Source organism: Cervus elaphus, chromosome 9 (assembly GCF_910594005.1).
Source record: "Cervus elaphus chromosome 9, mCerEla1.1, whole genome shotgun sequence".
Taxonomy (NCBI): domain Eukaryota; kingdom Metazoa; phylum Chordata; class Mammalia; order Artiodactyla; family Cervidae; genus Cervus; species Cervus elaphus.
Window position 1 is genome coordinate 52,071,059 of NC_057823.1, and position 16,597 is coordinate 52,087,655.

Consider the following 16,597-nt stretch of genomic DNA (forward strand, 5'->3'; position numbering starts at 1 on the left):
GAACTGCGGCTCACTGGACTACAATCCCCGGTCTGCATTGCGCCAGGGGTCGCTGCTGCAGTGGTGTAAGGGGCGCGACCCTTAGAAGGCCTGTGGAAGCCTGTTGCTGCCAGTTGACTGCTTTCCGGCTAGCGGCTCATAGCTGCTACTGAGACAACTGCGGGCAGAGCTTTTCCTCATCTGTAGTGTGGGAATAGTGGCTTCCACGCCGCATAACAGCTGGGAAGTTCAGGGAGACGTGATGAGATCCACTGGGAAAGACGAACTATGGGCTAGAGGGTGACATTGTGACTATTTTTAGCCTCAGGGATGTCCTTTTGAAATATACGCTGACACCTATTCTGTGTAAAAGTGTGTGTTTGGTCCAGGACAAGTTCTGGTGATGCTGAACCCAACCCTGGGAAGAATCAAGGAAATAAAAAAGTGAGAGTTTTATGTGGTTAGAAGGGAGCGTCCCTGGCATAGTTTCATTAGAGTGTCCAGTAAAAGTCAGGGGTAGAGAAAGAAGAAAAAGGCAGGTTTTGGAGCTGGCCTTAGATTCCTATCTTTGCTTTTCCTTAGTCTTCCTCCATCCCAGGATGTCTGAAGTCTCCATCAGACATCCATCCCTGAAGTCTTCAGGGCCCCTCTGAGACTTCTCTCCTCCACCCTATTCGTTTACTAGCCCATCCCCTTTTCTGAAGGACCAGGCTTTAGGAGATGAGTGAAAAGGAAATGAAGAATTATCCCTGCATTTTCCCACTCAGGTTTGCATGGAGCCTAGCGAAGAATAAAAGTGATTCTTAAGTGTCCTTACTGACTCATCCCTGCAGGTGAGTTGGGATGGCCAAAAATCAGGTCTGCAGAAGTGAAACATCATCATGTACATCCCCAAACAAAAAATCACCTGGAATTCACTGAGATCTTACTCACAAAGACCAAATAAGTTATGTCAATTATGATATCAAACAGCAGCTACTTAGGTATTTGGGGTGGAGTGGGGAGATGTACAGCCCTAGACACAAACTGAAAGGGTAAATGCCTTTGGTTGTAAGCAGTTCCATCCCTTCCCTGCAGTAATGGCCCTGGGATACATGAGCACCAGTGTGTACACAGAAGGCTGGGTCTTGAAGAAGCCACTTGTGCTCTTCAGACAAGGGGTCTGATCAGGGACATCCTTTAGGTGGTTAAAAGAAGTTTATTTTGTTTAGGGAGGCTAGACAGACTACTCTAGAAGATGGACAGGGAAAGGTGGAATATGTCTTGAAGTCCAGGGGCACTAGACTAGAGTCAAAGATGTCAGAGTACCATGAAGTCAGAGGTATCTGGTTGAGAGTGGGGATGCTAGAGCATTATATGGGAGAAACTGGATTGAGAAGAGGTGCTATGAATTATGGGGCTACTTAGGAGTAGGGTCACAGACTACTAACCAAACTGATCACATCGACCACAGCCCTGTCTAACTCAATGAAACTTTGAGCCATGCCATGTAGGGCCACCCAAGATAGATGGGTCATGGTGGAGAGTTCTGACAAAATGTGGTCCACTAGAGAAGGGAATGGCAAACCACTTCAGTATTCTTGCCTTGAGAACACCATAAACAGCAAGAAAAGGCAAAAATATAGGGCACTGAAAGATGAACTCCCCAGGTTGGTAGGTGCCCAATATGCTACTGGAGATCAGTGGAGAAATAACTCCAGAAAGAATGAAGAGACAGAGCCAAAGCAAAAACAACACCGAGTTGTGGATGTGACAGGTGATGGAAGTAAAGTCCAATGCTCCAAAGAGCAATATTGCATAGGAACCTGGAATGTTAGGGCCATGAATCAAGGCAAATTGGAAGTGGTCAAACAGGAGATGGAGAAAGTGAACATCAATATTTTAGGAATCAATGAACTAAAATGGAATGGATTGGGTGAATTTAACTCAGATGACAGTTATATCTACTACTGTGGGCAAGAACCCCTTAGAAGAAATGGAGTAGCCATCATAGTCAACAGAAGAGTCCAAAATGCAGTACTTGGATGCAATCTCAAAAATGACACAATGATCTCTGTCTGTTTCCAAGGCAAACCAGTCAATATCACAGTAATCCAAGTCTATGCCCCAACCAGTAATGCTGAAGAAGCTGAAGTTGAACAGTTCTGTGAAAACCTACAAGACCTTCTAGAACTAACACCCAAAAAAGATGTCCTTTTCATTATAGGGGACTGGAATACAAAAGTAGGAGGTCAAGAGCTACCTGGAGCAACAGGAAAATTTGACCTTGGAGTACAAAATGAAGCAGTCAAAGACTAACAGTTTTGCCAAGAGAACGCACTGGTCATAGCAAACACCCTCTTCCAACAACACAAGAGAAGACTCTATACATGGGCATCACCAGATGGTCAATACTGAAATCAGATTGATTATTTTCTTTGCAGCCAAAGATGGAGAAGCTCTATACAGTCAGCAAAAACAAGACTGGGAGCTGACTGTGGCTCAGATCATGAACTCCTTATTTCCAAATTCAGACTTAAATTGAAGAAAGAAGGGAAAACCACTATACCATTCAGGTATGACCTAAGTTAAATCCCTTATGATTATACAGTGGGAGTAACAAATAGATTCAAGGGATTAGATCTGGTAGACAGAGTGCCTGAAGAACTATAGTTGCAGGTTTGTGACACTGTACAAGAGGCAGTGATCAAGACCATCCCCAAGAAGAAATTCAGAAAGGCAAAATGGTTGTCTGTGGAGGGAGGTCTTACAAATAGCTGAGAAAAGAAGAGAAACTAAAAGCAAAGGGGAAAAGGAAAGATATACTCATTTTAATGCAGAGTTCCAAAGAATATCAAGGAGAAATAAGAAAGCCTTCCTCAGTGATCAATGCAAAGAAATAAAGGAAAATAATAGAATGGAAAAGACTAGAGATCTCTTCAAAAAAATTAGAGATACCAAGGGAACATTTCATGCAAAGATGGGCATAATAAAGGACAGAAATGGTATGGACCTAATAGAAGCAAAAGATATTAAGAAGAGGCGGCAAGAATACACAAAAGAACTGTACAAAAAAGATCTTCAGGACCCAGATAATCACGATGGTGTGATCACTCACCTAGAGCCAGACATCCTGGAATGCGAAGTCAAGTGGGCCTTAGGAAGCATCACTATAAGCTAGTGGAGGTGATGGAATTCCAGCTGAATTATTTAAAATCCTAAAAGATGATGCTGTGAAAGTGCTGCACTTAATATGCCAGCAAATTTGGAAAACTCAGCAGTGGCCCCAGGACTGGAAAAGGTCATTTTTCATTCCAATCCCAAAGAATGGCAATGCCAAAGGATGCTCAAACTACCACACAATTGCACTCATTTCACACACTAGCAAAGTAATGCTCAAAATTCTCCAAGCCAGGCTTCAACAGTATGTGAACCGTGAACTTCCAGATGTTCAATCTGGTTTTAGAAAAGGTAGAGGAACCAGAGATCAAATTGCCAACATCCACAAGTGCTCAGGGCTGGTGCACTGGGAAGACCCAGAGGGATCGGATGGGGAGGGAGGCGGGAGGGAGGATCGGGATGGGGAACACATGTAAATCCATGGCTGATTCATGTCAGTGTATGGCAAAAACCACTACAATATTGTAAAGTAATTAGCCTCCAACTAATAAAAATAAATGAAAAATAAATAAAAAAATAAAAAGCAAAGAAAAAAAGGTTGCCAACATCCATTGGATCATTGAAAAAGCAAGAGAGTTCCAGAAAAACATCTACTTCTGCTTTATTGACTATGCCAAAGCCTTTGACTGTGTGGATCACAACAAACTGTGGAAAATTCTTCAAGAGATGGGAATACCAGACCACCTGACCTGCCTCTTGAGAAATCTGTATGCAGGTCAGGAAGCAACAGTTAGAACTGGACATGGAACAACAGACTGGTTCCAGATCGGGTAAGGAGTATGTCAAGGCTATATATTGTCAGCCTGCTTATTTAACTTATATGTAGAGTACATCATGTGAAATGCTGGGCTGTATGAAACACAAGCTGGAATCAAGATTTCTGGGAGGAATATGACACCACCCTTATGGCAGAAAGCAAAGAAGAAGCAAAGAGCCTCTTGATGAAAGTGAAAGAGGAGAGTGAAAAAGTTGGCTTAAAACTCAACATTCAGAAAACTAAGATCATGGCATCTGGTCCCATCACTTCATGGCAAATAGATGGGGGAACAATGGAAACGGTGAGAGACTTTATTTTTGGAGGCTCCAAAATCACTCCAGATGGTGACTGCAGCCATGAAATTAAAAGATACTTGCTCCTTGGAAGAAAAGCTATGACCAACCTAGACAGCGTATTAAAAAGCAGAGACATTACTTTGCCAGCAAAGGTTCGTCTAGTCAAAGCTATGGTTTTTCCAGTAGTCATGTATGGATGTGAGAGTTGGACTATAAAGAAAGCTGAGTGCTGAATTGATGCTTTTTAACTGTGGTGTTGGAGAAGACTCTTGAGAGTCCCTTGGACTGCAAGGAGATCCAACCAGTCAATTCTAAAGGAAATCAGTCCTGAATATTCATTGGAAAGGCTGATGCTGAAGCTGAAGCTCCAATACTTTGGCCACTTGATGTGAAGAACTGACTCATTGGAAAAGACCTAGATGCTGGGAAAGATTGAAGGCATAAGGAGAAGGGGAAGACAGAAGATGAGATGGTTGGATGGCATCACAGACTTGATGGACATGAGTTTGAGTAAGCTCCGGGAGTTGGTGATGGATAGGGAGACCTGGTGTGCTGCAGTCAATGGGGTCACAAAGAGTCGGACACAACTGAGCGACTGAGCTGAACTGAACTGAACTAGGAATAGGGTCCAGGTTCAAGAATGCTGGGCAAGATTTGGGAAGCTGAGGCCTCTTGGAAATGTCTGGTACTTCAGTGACCTTTCCCATTGTCCTCTGAAACCTCACTTCCTCCACTTCTAGATGGCTCAGTGACTTCTAGATCAGTAAAAAATGATTTAGCATTGCAACTTTCTCAGATATTACCATGCAAATATATCCTTCAACTCATTTACACCTCAATTAACACTTCTGGGTGAATTTTTCTGTGACTATATCACCAGGACTAACTTAGAACTCCAAATCCTCAACATTTAGAACACTTCTGTGCCAGTTTTTGCTTAAGCACGCCAACCACACAACAAAAATAATTCCCACTGTCAAATTCAATCTCTATTTGGTAAAAGAGGAAACTGTGGGCTTAAAGGGCTCAGGATGGAGGTGCTGGCAAAAGTAATCAGCAGGAAGAGTGAGAGCACCTGGGAAGGAAATAAGGGACAAGAACTTGGCAGTTCTCAAAGAAAGGGAGGTAGGTGCAGAAAGAAGTTCAAAGAGATGAGAAAGGACATTGACAAATCAAGGGGGAAACTTCTGAGCAGAGCCACAATGTTTCCTAGCAAATTCAATAGAATTGAGTAGTACTAGCCTGGCTTTGGGAAATTGTGTTCAAGACCTAGGCTGGGAGGCCTGCAGTAACTCTTCATCTGCTAAACCACTTCACCTAGAATCAGCCTCAGATTTTCTATCAGTTTCTCTACTTTTAGAAAAATTTGTTGAACTGTAGTGAATTTTTGTGGGTGATACTGAGGTTTGCTGTGTGCCCTATATGATTGGGGTGCTGCCCCATCCAGTCCTGGAAGAAAGATACTGAATAAATCATCCCTCTGTTTGATGGAGCCTGTGCTTCTGAGATGACTTGTCAATTGACCTCCCATTGGATGAAGCGAGAAGCAAGGGAAGGACACACAGCAACCAGCCCACCCCTGCCACCTGTTCCTGCTTTGGAGTCCTGGAGTCCTATGTTAGAATAGGGAGGAAGCCGTCCAGTAAATGACCACCATCCTGTTGTCTAGACATCAAGGAAGAAATATGGGCTCAGAGAAGCTGCACGGAAAGGCTATACTTGGATTTCCTGTCAGAGGTAGGGTTCTGTATTTACATAAATAGTAGGATTCTCCAGCAGAAACCTCTCTAATATAGCTTGCTAGAGAGCAGAATTCAGCATGAAGTGAATTCATCCTTAACCTCTTCCCAAAGGGTATTTATTTGACAACAGGAAAGTCAACTTGGCTAATGTGGTATTTCAATGTCAATTTCAGGGTAAAGGCTTTCAGTCTCTTGTTGATACCAGTTCACCCCATCTCTCCCACATATAAATTCCTTAGGACTAACAGCTCATATTTGCATAATATTGTCCAGAATCAAGGGGAAGTTTGTGGCCTTATAATGAAGATGTCAACTGAGTTACCTAGAATGAAACCACGTCCTTAACCTAATTAGTCCAGCATGATAAGAAACTGAACTAAGTCCCCCCAGCAGTCAGAGTAACAATAATAATTCAAAAAGAATCCAGTACTAAAAAAAAATAAAAAAGAATCCAGTACTTCTAGACATTGTTAGGTCACCTGGAGAGTTCTATCCCAGTGAATGGATTTTTGTACTGGAACTGGCTAGGAAGTCATGTGTTTTTTGCATTGTGGCTTAAATAAAATATATCAATTATTTTTTAAATGCCATAGAATTGCTGTCACATGTTGGATAGTCCAGGAAATAGAGTCTCTGAGATTTGCATGCTGAAGGTTTATTGGTGAGTGTTCCTAACATTAAGCTGTGAGTTATAAGGGAAGCAGGATTAAGCAGAGGGAGAAATTGATATAAGGAGTGCAAGTCTTCACCCTTACCTCCACCCCCATCGACTGGTCATAAGTCAGCTATGAGCCCTCAGTAGCCAACACTCCCAGCAGTTTAAGATCAAAGGTCTTGATCCTGAAGTGGGACCTAGGTAGTGGTACTCCACATTATCTGCTGCAGTTCCAAGTGTCTCCACATTTACTATTCCATTTTACCTACCAAGTAGCCTATGAGATAGACAAGGCTAGGCCGGGATCATTCTTCCACACTGATGCACACTAACACATAGGAAAATCTAAGTCCCAGAGTCACCCAATACTTGTCTCTGGCTCCCACCCAGAATGATCTCTGCTCAAAATATTGTGTTCATTTTCTGTTACAGCTTGAGTTTACCAAATGTAGAATATAAGAACCAAAAAAGATAAGGAAGGCCAAGTAGTCTACCCACTTCACTTTAAACGTAAGAAAATAGTTTCAGAGATGGGGATGGTTTCACCCAAATCAAGCTGCAAGTCGGTGGCAGAGCCCAGCCTTTTGACTAGATTCTCTGCACTCACAAGCCAGTTTTCATGACCTCTGATGTACTGGGCATGATGTATCACATAGAAGCTATAGACATGAGCAGGTTACAGGCCCTGCCCTAGAGGATTTTAGAATCCAGTAGGTTTCTTCAGACCACTTTGTTTCATTGAGACAAGCAGAGTGAAACTTTCTGTTCTAAGTTTTCTTTCTCCTGTTACTTCACAGAGTCTAAATCCAGAAGAAAATAGCATATGGTTGCTTCAGAATGGCTAATTTGTATTTTCTTGTGTTCTAAACTGCCATCAACCAGATGCTTATGGCGCTCCATGGAGACATACCCAGATGACTCTTCCATTGACTCTCCCCAACCAAGATTCACTTCCAAACCAGTGTCATGGTAGAGATTATTAAGAATAGAGATGATTCTTTTTCTCATTCTCTTTAAACGACTTTACAGTATTTGTGAACCTTCATTCTGTTTCTCAGACACAGAAATCATAGCTCTGTGGGGCACAGGGGGTAGATTTAGGTTGATGAAGTCATAGATCTATCCTTCCCAGTGCTATTTCCACCAGTAGGATGAAAGTAAATCACGTCTACCTGGGGCAGGCAGAGGACATTTGCCTTTTTATCATTCAGCTCTTGTCACCGGAGTGTCTGAATCAAAATGCATTGTACCTCTCGTGTTCTCACTCTGCAGACCAACTGGTGACAGCTGGTCACTATAGCTCCTTTTCTCTCCCTTCTGTTGGAGTGGTTAGTCCTCATCACTGCTTAATAAATCAAGTGAAACAAGGCAGATCTGATAAAACGTTCTCTCCACCTCCCAAGCTTCTCAGAGAGCTCTCCACAGGGGTAGAAACTTGTACACGTGCCTTACCTCCAAAAGGAGGCCCCAGAACTGCTAAAACACTCTAAGAAATACTCATGGGAGCATAGACCTTAAAAGAAATTAGACTACAGGTCAGAAAATAACTTTAATGCCAAGGAAAAAGGATCAGTTCACTTCGTCATTTTCCTTGCTCTGGCTCTGTAGACTCCTCCTTCCTCTGACTTTGAAATGGCAGGGAGGAGCAGGCTGTGTTTCTAGGCTGACTGTCCACATGGGAAAGAGTCTTTCATACTGGCAGCTCCCTCTCAGATCTGGAGGGATGCTAGTGTCCTTTCAATCTGGGAGTAAATGGGAAACAATAATTTATATCTGGTTCATTGCCTCTACTGATGCCATCACCTTCTTCCTTACAGTCACAGGGCAGTTGCATCATCATCAGATCCATTGGGACCCAAGGTTGCTTTTAAAGAACCTGCAAAATAAATATAATGAGGATGGGTGAAGTTATTAGCCATGGTGGGGTAGAGAAAGAAGAGTCTGGGCCTTCGAGAGTATCTCCTTTCTGGTTAAGGAAATAGCGCCTGAAAGGAGGAGGAAGGAGAAGGAAGGAACCAGGAAAAAAATGCACCTTCTCTGCTGAGGGGCATCCTTTGCTGTTATTCATGTTGATGTTCTTCATCGAGATAAGAGTGATGCTCTCTTTCTCTCCATTGGCTGTGGAACCGCTGGGGAAGGAAGGGAACATGGGTTTTAGAAGGAAGGAGCTGCAGGGCATTGGGGGTCAAGGAATTGTTGAGGCAGGGTGTTGAAACTTAGACCTTTGTTTTGAGAAGCCTTTATTTTGGTGGTAGATTGTCATCAAACAAGTATGTGCTTTGAAGCCCAAAAGACTTGTGTTTAAATCTTAGTTTTATTACCTACTACTTGTGTGACCTGGACCAAGTTAAAACCTCTCCTGCGTGTTAAGTTGCTTCAGTCGTATCTGACTCTTTGTGACCCTGTGGAGTGTAGCCCACTAGGCTCCTCTGTCCATGGGATTCTCCAGGCAAAAATGCTGGAGTGGGTTGCCATTTTCTCCTCCAGGGGATCTTCCCGACTCAGGGATCAAACCCACGTCTCTCATGTCTCCTGCATTGATTGGTAGGCAGGTTCTTCACCTCTAGTGCCACAACTTCTCCTAAGTCTTAATTTTTTTAATATTAAAATGCAGAAAAATCTGCCTTGAAGAACTCTGAGGATTAGAGATATTATAGTGCTTGGCACATACAAGGTGTTCAGAAAGTGGTTCCTTAAATACGTACCCTCTGTTTAAGGAGTATATTAGAATCTGAGTTCCTTCGCTTTTCATGAAGAGGTTAATAAAGACTTAGCCTTGTGGGTAAAGGATTCCTTGGGGGTAAAGTCCATCTCCTCTCATCTGACTGTTTCTTTTCAGTTCCACCCCTATCCTGTCCACCCCCAGCCCTGGCCTCAGTGAGACTGTCAGGATTCTGTGTGTGTGTGTGTGTGTGTGTGTGTGTGTGTATGTGTGTGTGTGTGTTTAAAAGGCAGGAAGCATTGGTTCCCTCTTGGAGTGGAGGAGTAAGAGGTCAGTAGATGATTCTTTCCTTGTACTTCTAACAGTCTTACCTTTCGGAGAGCCCTGAACTCCCAGGTTTCTGAGGATCTGTAAAAACCCAAAGGCACAGGTTGGAGGCCACAGGCTGTAACTCAGAAGCCCAATTGGCCCTTCAAAGCCCACCTAAGTGGACCTCCCCCCATTTCCCATTTCCCCTGTGTGCTATTCCTTCCCTCAATTCTGAGCTGGGTGTCAGGCCTAGAGTCTGGTTGTGGGTCCCTCATCAAAGAGAGGCAAAGGGGGCCCTGAGAGTCACGGCATGTACCTTCAGACTCCTTGTTCTTCTGACACTTAAACCTTAGACTGACCACACTGACCAGGACGATCACCACAACCACTAGGATGGCAATGAAGCTGATGACACCTGAACAGGGAAAAGAATGGGGTGAAGGAAAGACAGAGGAAGGGACAAAAGAGGCCAACAGGAGTCCAAATTCCCTTCCCAGCTGAGTGCTGTTTATACAGATTCTGGGAGCAAAGTGAATTCCCCTTCACTCCCAAATGAATGCGCTCTCAGCCTGTATACCTGGCCAAAGTGATCTCCACAGCCCACCCCATCCTCTCTTAAGAGCACGGAGTCTAGCAGAGTCCAAAAGAGCTGAGTGGAGGGCCAGTGGAGGCTCCATCCCCACCAGCATCTTCCTCATCAGCCAACCCTCCTGAAATAAATGGGCTAGATTTGAATTTGTGTTCCCAGACCCAGAGTTCAAGTCAGTTCAGGCATGAGCCTCCCCCCACCACTCCCCACCTTCTCCCTCTCACCAAATGCAGCCACAGTGAGCACCGTCTCTGACGTAGGGCTGGGTGGGACAGTGGAGTCTGCTGTCATCCTAAAACTCATGTTGGGTGATGTGGAAGTAACATTGCTAGAGGTGTCTAGAAAGGAGTAGGGAGGGATGGGGGTATCAGTGGAGGGAGTGACTCAGCCTACATGAGAAAGCCAGCCCCCTCCCACTTCCCCCAGGCAGAGGACTGAGGAGAGAACTCCCACAAAAGACACCCTCCCACCCTTCAGAACTGGGAGACATGGGATCACGGGAAGAGCACTGCTGGTTGCTCATGTTCCTAGTTCCTAGGACTTCAGAAAGTTCAGGATGCTTCCCCTCATTATGCTTTTCCCACCACGCCCATGGGGCCCAGAGGAGGGCTGCAGAGATAGGGAGCCAGACTGGGCTCCTAAAACAAAACATGGGGAGCCATCTGTGTTTTGCCAAATGTTGAACTGGGAGGAAGGAAGGGCACTGGATGTTTGTCCCCAGGCACTGACCTAACAAGTCAGGCTGCCAGTTAATGGACACAAGTTTCTGATGCTCTTACAATGCAGTACGGTTGCCCATCTCTGCCCAGCTTCAACACATTTACTGCAGGCCTGATTGCAATTCCACGATTTCAGTTCCTTATCTTCACCCCCCGCCCTACCAAATAAGGTGGGAAGTATAAAAAAAGTCGAAGAGCAGAGGGCTGGGACAAGAGAAAGGGTCAGGGCGCTCTGCTCTGTGAGCACAGACAGGACATACCTACGCTCATGCTGTTGCTGCTCCTGCCACTGCTCGGAACATCAGTGCCTGCACCATAAAACAGGGCCCAGATGGAAGGTACCCACCCACTCCTGGTTTCCTCCCATACTGCCGGGTGAAGCCCAACCTGCCCTGAGAAGCATGTAGCCATTTCCCAACCTTTTATGCCTTCCTTTCCATCATTTTGCATTTTCTTACCCCCTCCCCCCCAATTATCCCATCTATGCCTTTATCAATGCTGAGTCCAGGCTCCTTTTACCTTCACTGTGACCCATTCCTAGCTCCATTCTCTCCACCCTCATCCCTAGGCCGCTCTATTTGTCTCCCAAAGCAGGGTACCACTGGTGTGGATCCTGGTGTGAACCCTCACTCTGGGGCAGGACCCTGGGCCTCCTGAACGAGGAAGAAGGAACCCAGTCAGAGATGACCCAGTGTTTTTCCACCCCTGGCCCCGGGTACTCACTGAGTCCTGACGTGTGTTTCTGTGACTGGGACCAAGTCAGTCCCGGAGAGGACGGCAAGTGACCAGCTACGGTGCTTGAACTCAGAGTCACGGCTTCTGTGGAGATCTGTGAGGGCATCTCTGATGCTGCTGCAGGTTAGGAAGCGTGTGTGGCCTCCTTAGAGCCTCAGCCAGCATGTGACCAGGGAGGCTCTTTAGTCCCAAACCTGCCTTCAGGTCCTCTGGGCCTTTGCCTTTGCAGTGCCCTCTGCCTGCGGTATGCCCTACCGCCCTCCACCCCACAGCCTCCATCTGACTGATTACTTTTTGGGCCTCAGCTTCGGAGATCACTCAGTCTGGGATGTCTGGCCCTACATCTGAAGTGGTTGATGTTGCCTGGGTTCCCATAGCACCTTTGGCTTATGCCCATCATGGCCCTTCCCCACCTCCTAACGGTCAATGTGAGGTCCTATTTACTTGTCTGGTCCCCTACTACTCTGTATTGTCCTTTAGAGCAGACTCTGTGTCTGCCTCATTGTTGGACCCTCTCTGGATGGCATCTATAACCTGAGCAGTGGGGTACCTGTGGTCCAGGTGTCGGACAGAGGGCTTAAGCTGTTGGCCTCTGTGGAAGAACCTGCAAATATAGGCGGAGAGCAGTTGGAGGCTGGGCAGGTTTGGTGATGCCACCACACTCCCTAGCCCACCCAAGACCCCTTGGGTTCCAAGCAGGTCTAAAGGGCTGGGGAGAGGGCTGGGCAAGGGGCAGGGCTTGGCCATTCAGCAGCCACACTCACTTGTTTCAGGGGAAGTTGGCTGTGTGGTTGAACTTTGACTGCTGAAGGCTCCTGAAACAGATCATCTGAGACTGAGGGTCCACTGCCTCTGACTGCTCTGTCTCCCTCTCTTCTTCACTAAGCTGGTGTTTTCTAGACTTTTCTCCCTACCCCACCCACCACCCAATCATCCATCTCTCTCCACTCGCAAGGCACGTGAGAGATTCCTGCAAAACAGGCCTGGAGCTCTTCCTTCCTAAGCACCCAGACCTGAATGATGGAGTAGGTCCTGTGAGCTGGAAGCTGCGGCCGGCAAGAGAAAGGAGAATACATAGATTAGCTTGGCGAGCTTTCTGCCCAGTGTGCACCATGGAGAAGAACCCAGCCCTTTTGGCTTCCAGGCCCCTGTGCTAGAAGGCAGACACCCTGGCAGAGGGCAAGAGGATGTGACTCCAGCCCGTGGCGCTGGCTTCCTCTGTGACTCAGTCGCCCTGTCACCACCACTTCACGGTTCAGTGTCCCAAAGTCCTTTCCGGTCTCTTCAACCCCACATGGGTTACATAGAAACCTGACACGAGGACAGGGGAAGGTTGTTTCAAATGAGCAATACGTCCGAGGACAGAGGGCCAGTGACAGACCACGTCTAGACAGAGACCCAGAGCTCCGGTCTCTCACTGTAGCTCTCAGTACAGTGCTGCAGAGCCATTCCTTTTCTGTGAATGCTTTCCTCCTGGCCTTGCCCCAAGGGAAGGGGATGAAAAGATGTGGTGAATAAGATGGAGTTAGGGGCTGGGCTTGGTGTCTGGGCTGTCTGTCTGTCCCTCCGGCTGGAGGTGGGGGCCTACACAGGAAGCAAGTTCTGAGGTACATACTGGAGGCAGGGAAATTCTTGAACGAGCAACCAGTGTACTCTAACAGGTAGAGACTACTTTGGAAATGGTCACTGTTAGCCAAACCCAGGGAGGAGGCAATTATCAGGAGGCCCCGGTCACAAGCCCTCGTTCCCTGTTGTGTACGTACATGTGTATGCCTGTGGGCCTCCACGCAGAGGTCGTGTGTGCTGGTGTGCCCATACATGTGTCCCCTTTGTGTGTGGGACCTGAGAGGTCAGGTTGTGTTTGCTCATTTTCCACAATGAAATCATTCCTGAAACCTATGAACAATGTGAAAGGAAAACATCATGGGGAAGTGGAGCCGCCCAGCTGGGTTCCCGTCCTCCACTGGCTGGGCAGGGACTGCAGCCACTGGCCTGGCCTCATGCTCCCTCGGCCCCTCATCAACAGGGAAGCACCAGGCCTGGAAGCCCCAGGGCCGGGGTGAGCAGAGGCGGCTAAGGGCCAGGGGCCCGCCCAGCCTGGGGCAGCCTGCTGGTCTGTTTATTTTCTTTAACCACTGCATTTCTCTGTAAGGCTATCACTCAGATGGAGAGGAATTAATTGTCTCCAAGCCCAAGCTTGCCCAAAGCCTGGGCAGTGTTTTTCCGGGTCACCATCTCTCATAGACCCATTCCCTCCTTGGGTGGGGGTGTCAAGCGGGGTGCTAAAGCTTCTAGGTGCCCCAGCCTAGAGAGAACTCTTCCCAGCTGGAGATGACCCTGGGCGAACACTTTCAATCTGAGGCATGTCTATCAGTTATCGATAGACATCTATCAGATAGATCAATCTATCAGTTATTGATAAAGCATATCTAAGGTACCATCTTAGTTCTAGAAGGTTATAACTTTGGTTTTTAGTCGGAAGGCACAGTTTACTGCCTTCTTGCTCTTTTCTAGAATCAAAACTAGTTAGAAGGAGTCTCAAAGTCACAAGCTCCAGCAGGTAGTAACCTGCTCTCTCTTTGTCTCCCGTCTCCCCTCCCCCCAACTGGAACACTGTGTCAACAGTGGATTCCTCAGTGAGGAGAGGAGGGACTTGGGGAGCTTGTGTTCCTACAGGCTGAGGTGCCTCAGACCACTGGGCATGCAGAACTGGAAGAACACTGACCACAGGGATTTCTTATTTTCTTGTGTCCTCTCTCTTATCCCTACCTGTTTCATTCCCTTCTAGCCTCTCTACTTCCCCTCTTCACCACCATCATACTATGTTCCTCAGCAGCATAGTTAAGTAGCTAAAATCATGGATTTTTTAGACTGACGGTCTTGGGTTCAAGCTCTGATTCTGTCACTTACTGTCTGACCTGGGCCTCAGTTTTCTCTTCTTTAAAATGCAAGTGATTTTAGTAGCCCACAAGTGGTTGTGAGGATAAGAAAATGCACACAAAGCACTTAACTCAGTGCCTGACAGCTCATGCTCAAAAAATTCTGGACAGTTTAACGTTTGCCCCTTCTCTTAAATCCTCTAAGTTTCAAGTCTGCCCTGAATCTGTGTCTCCATAGTCAAGTCTCTCTGTGAGCCTGAATATCCTCGAAAGATTCTCCAATCCAACAAAGAAGACAACAGTGAGCGCTCTGAGGTCCTGGGAGGAGCGGTCAGGATACTCAAAGGTTCTCATGGTTCAGGTAGAAAAACTAAGGACATTCCCAGCCCTGGTGGCTGCCTGGGGCAGGATGGCAGGTAGGGAAGCTGGGAGAAGCCTAGGTTTGTGAAAATGTCCCTCATGAGTTTCACTTTTTAATTTCCTCCTGTGCCATTTCTGCAGTTTCTATAACCACCTAGTCCCCAAGCCTCAGGTCAAGTGAGTGACTTTGTCCACCTGGGAGGGGGTCGGTGGGGTGGAGGGGAATAGGATTGGGATGATCGGAGTTTTGCACTCAGTCTTTGGGCTTTCAGAGACATGTCTGACCTCTCCAGGAGACAGACAGTTGGAATACTCAGGCCCTCTCACCCACCACCAAGGAAAAACCATCCTCCCTCCCCTCCCTGTCCAAATACTCTGGAACTTCCTTCTGCTGCTTTGAGCACAAGCTCCTAAATCCTCAGCGGAGGGCTTGTGGAAGGTGGAGTGGGGGTGGGGAAGGCATGACCAAAGGGAAGTTTCTGCCCTGTGAGTCAGAATCTCCTGGATTTTTCATGATTCCGAGCAACTGCTCCCTAATTAGAAGACCCCTTATGAGCTACCTCATAAGTCATAAGCTACCAGAGCCCTGAGATATGTTGTTCCCAAGTCATTTCTTTTGAGGATGATTTCATCTGGCCCCCTAGATGAAATGTGTACAGCTTCTTGGGCAAATAGTTCTTTGTAGCTAACCTGAGTCCTCATTGCTGTGATTTGACCGTAAAGTCAACAATTGGAGATCCAAGGTTGTTATTTCTCAAATGAAAGAAGAAAAAAGATCACCTGTGAAGCCCGAGGTACAGACCATTTTGTGCTAGGACAGCCTGGAGGGAGCTTTCCAGCTTGAACCTCATACCAAGACAGTCACTTCCCACATTTCAGGGGGCCAGCCTCTCTGGGGGGCCCAGTTCTCCCTGGAAAGTTTCCCACCAAAAGCGTCTAAGAATATCTCTATTTTACTGCTGCCTGGGAATGACCAGCTCCCTAGCCAAGTGATCCCCTTCATAACAAGGTGCTGGAATTTCCCTCTGGGAAAGTGAAGCCCTGGATGGAGAGCCTGCGTGCTGTGTGTGTCCCAAAGGAGGGACAGGCACCCAGAACTGCCGGCCACTGGAGAGGAACTGCTGAAGGACAGTGGTGGGTGCCTCTTACCTTGGAGTAGGAGGAAGCTCAGGATGGCCCAGCGCAGCTGTGTTTCTCCGATGCTCCCCATGTCAGCTGGGTCTGCGACAGGCAAGCAGCCTCTGAGTGGAAGCTCTGTCCATAGTGGAGAAGAGAGAGGGACTGCGAGGGCGGGGTGGGGGGTGGGGGCCGGCTCTCCAGGAGCTTCCTGTCAAAGAATAGAAGGAAACAGATTGGGACTGGCTCCAGGGGCCCTGCTCCGTCAGGCAGCCCAGCTGAGGATGTAAGGCTGAAACAGCAGCGCCTGCGCCCAGGCTCCTCATGGCCTTGGCTAGGGCCACGTGGTCTCCACCAGGACCTGGGCACAAAAGCCAGTGATGGCGACCTGGCCCCACACCCCCTTTCTTCCCCTCTGCAGGGGTCCATCTGTCCCTCCACACACCACCCGGAGGCTTTCTTGGAGTATCACTCTGTCTTACTGAGCCCTAAAGCTCGGCCCACTGGCAGCCCACCCTCTGTGGACCCTGAATCTTCTACACGCCACTCCCTCCTCAGGGCTCCAGATCCAGCTGGGACTCCTCACATCTTTCAGGGAGGCATTACAATATTCTTGTTATTCTGCAGAGAAAAACTGAGG

At 47.2% G+C, this 16,597-nt stretch overlaps 1 protein-coding gene across 2 annotated transcripts; it reads right to left on the minus strand.

Annotated features, from left to right (window-relative positions):
* Positions 1-8,120: 8,120 nt before the first annotated feature.
* Positions 8,121-16,145, minus strand: ECSCR (endothelial cell surface expressed chemotaxis and apoptosis regulator). 2 transcript variants are annotated; one of them, XM_043912925.1, is made up of 10 exons: positions 15,991-16,145; positions 12,367-12,417; positions 12,153-12,206; positions 11,591-11,716; positions 11,128-11,175; positions 10,373-10,486; positions 9,876-9,974; positions 9,622-9,658; positions 8,621-8,717; positions 8,121-8,464 (listed from the first exon to the last, which is right to left on the minus strand). In XM_043912925.1, exons 1-10 carry the CDS (start codon positions 16,049-16,051, stop codon positions 8,456-8,458), a joined length of 696 nt encoding a protein of 231 aa, XP_043768860.1. In that variant the 5' UTR covers positions 16,052-16,145; the 3' UTR covers positions 8,121-8,455. The 2 variants fall into 2 exon arrangements, with proteins under 2 accessions (XP_043768860.1, XP_043768861.1); XM_043912926.1 differs by lacking the exon at positions 11,128-11,175.
* Positions 16,146-16,597: the final 452 nt, after the last annotated feature.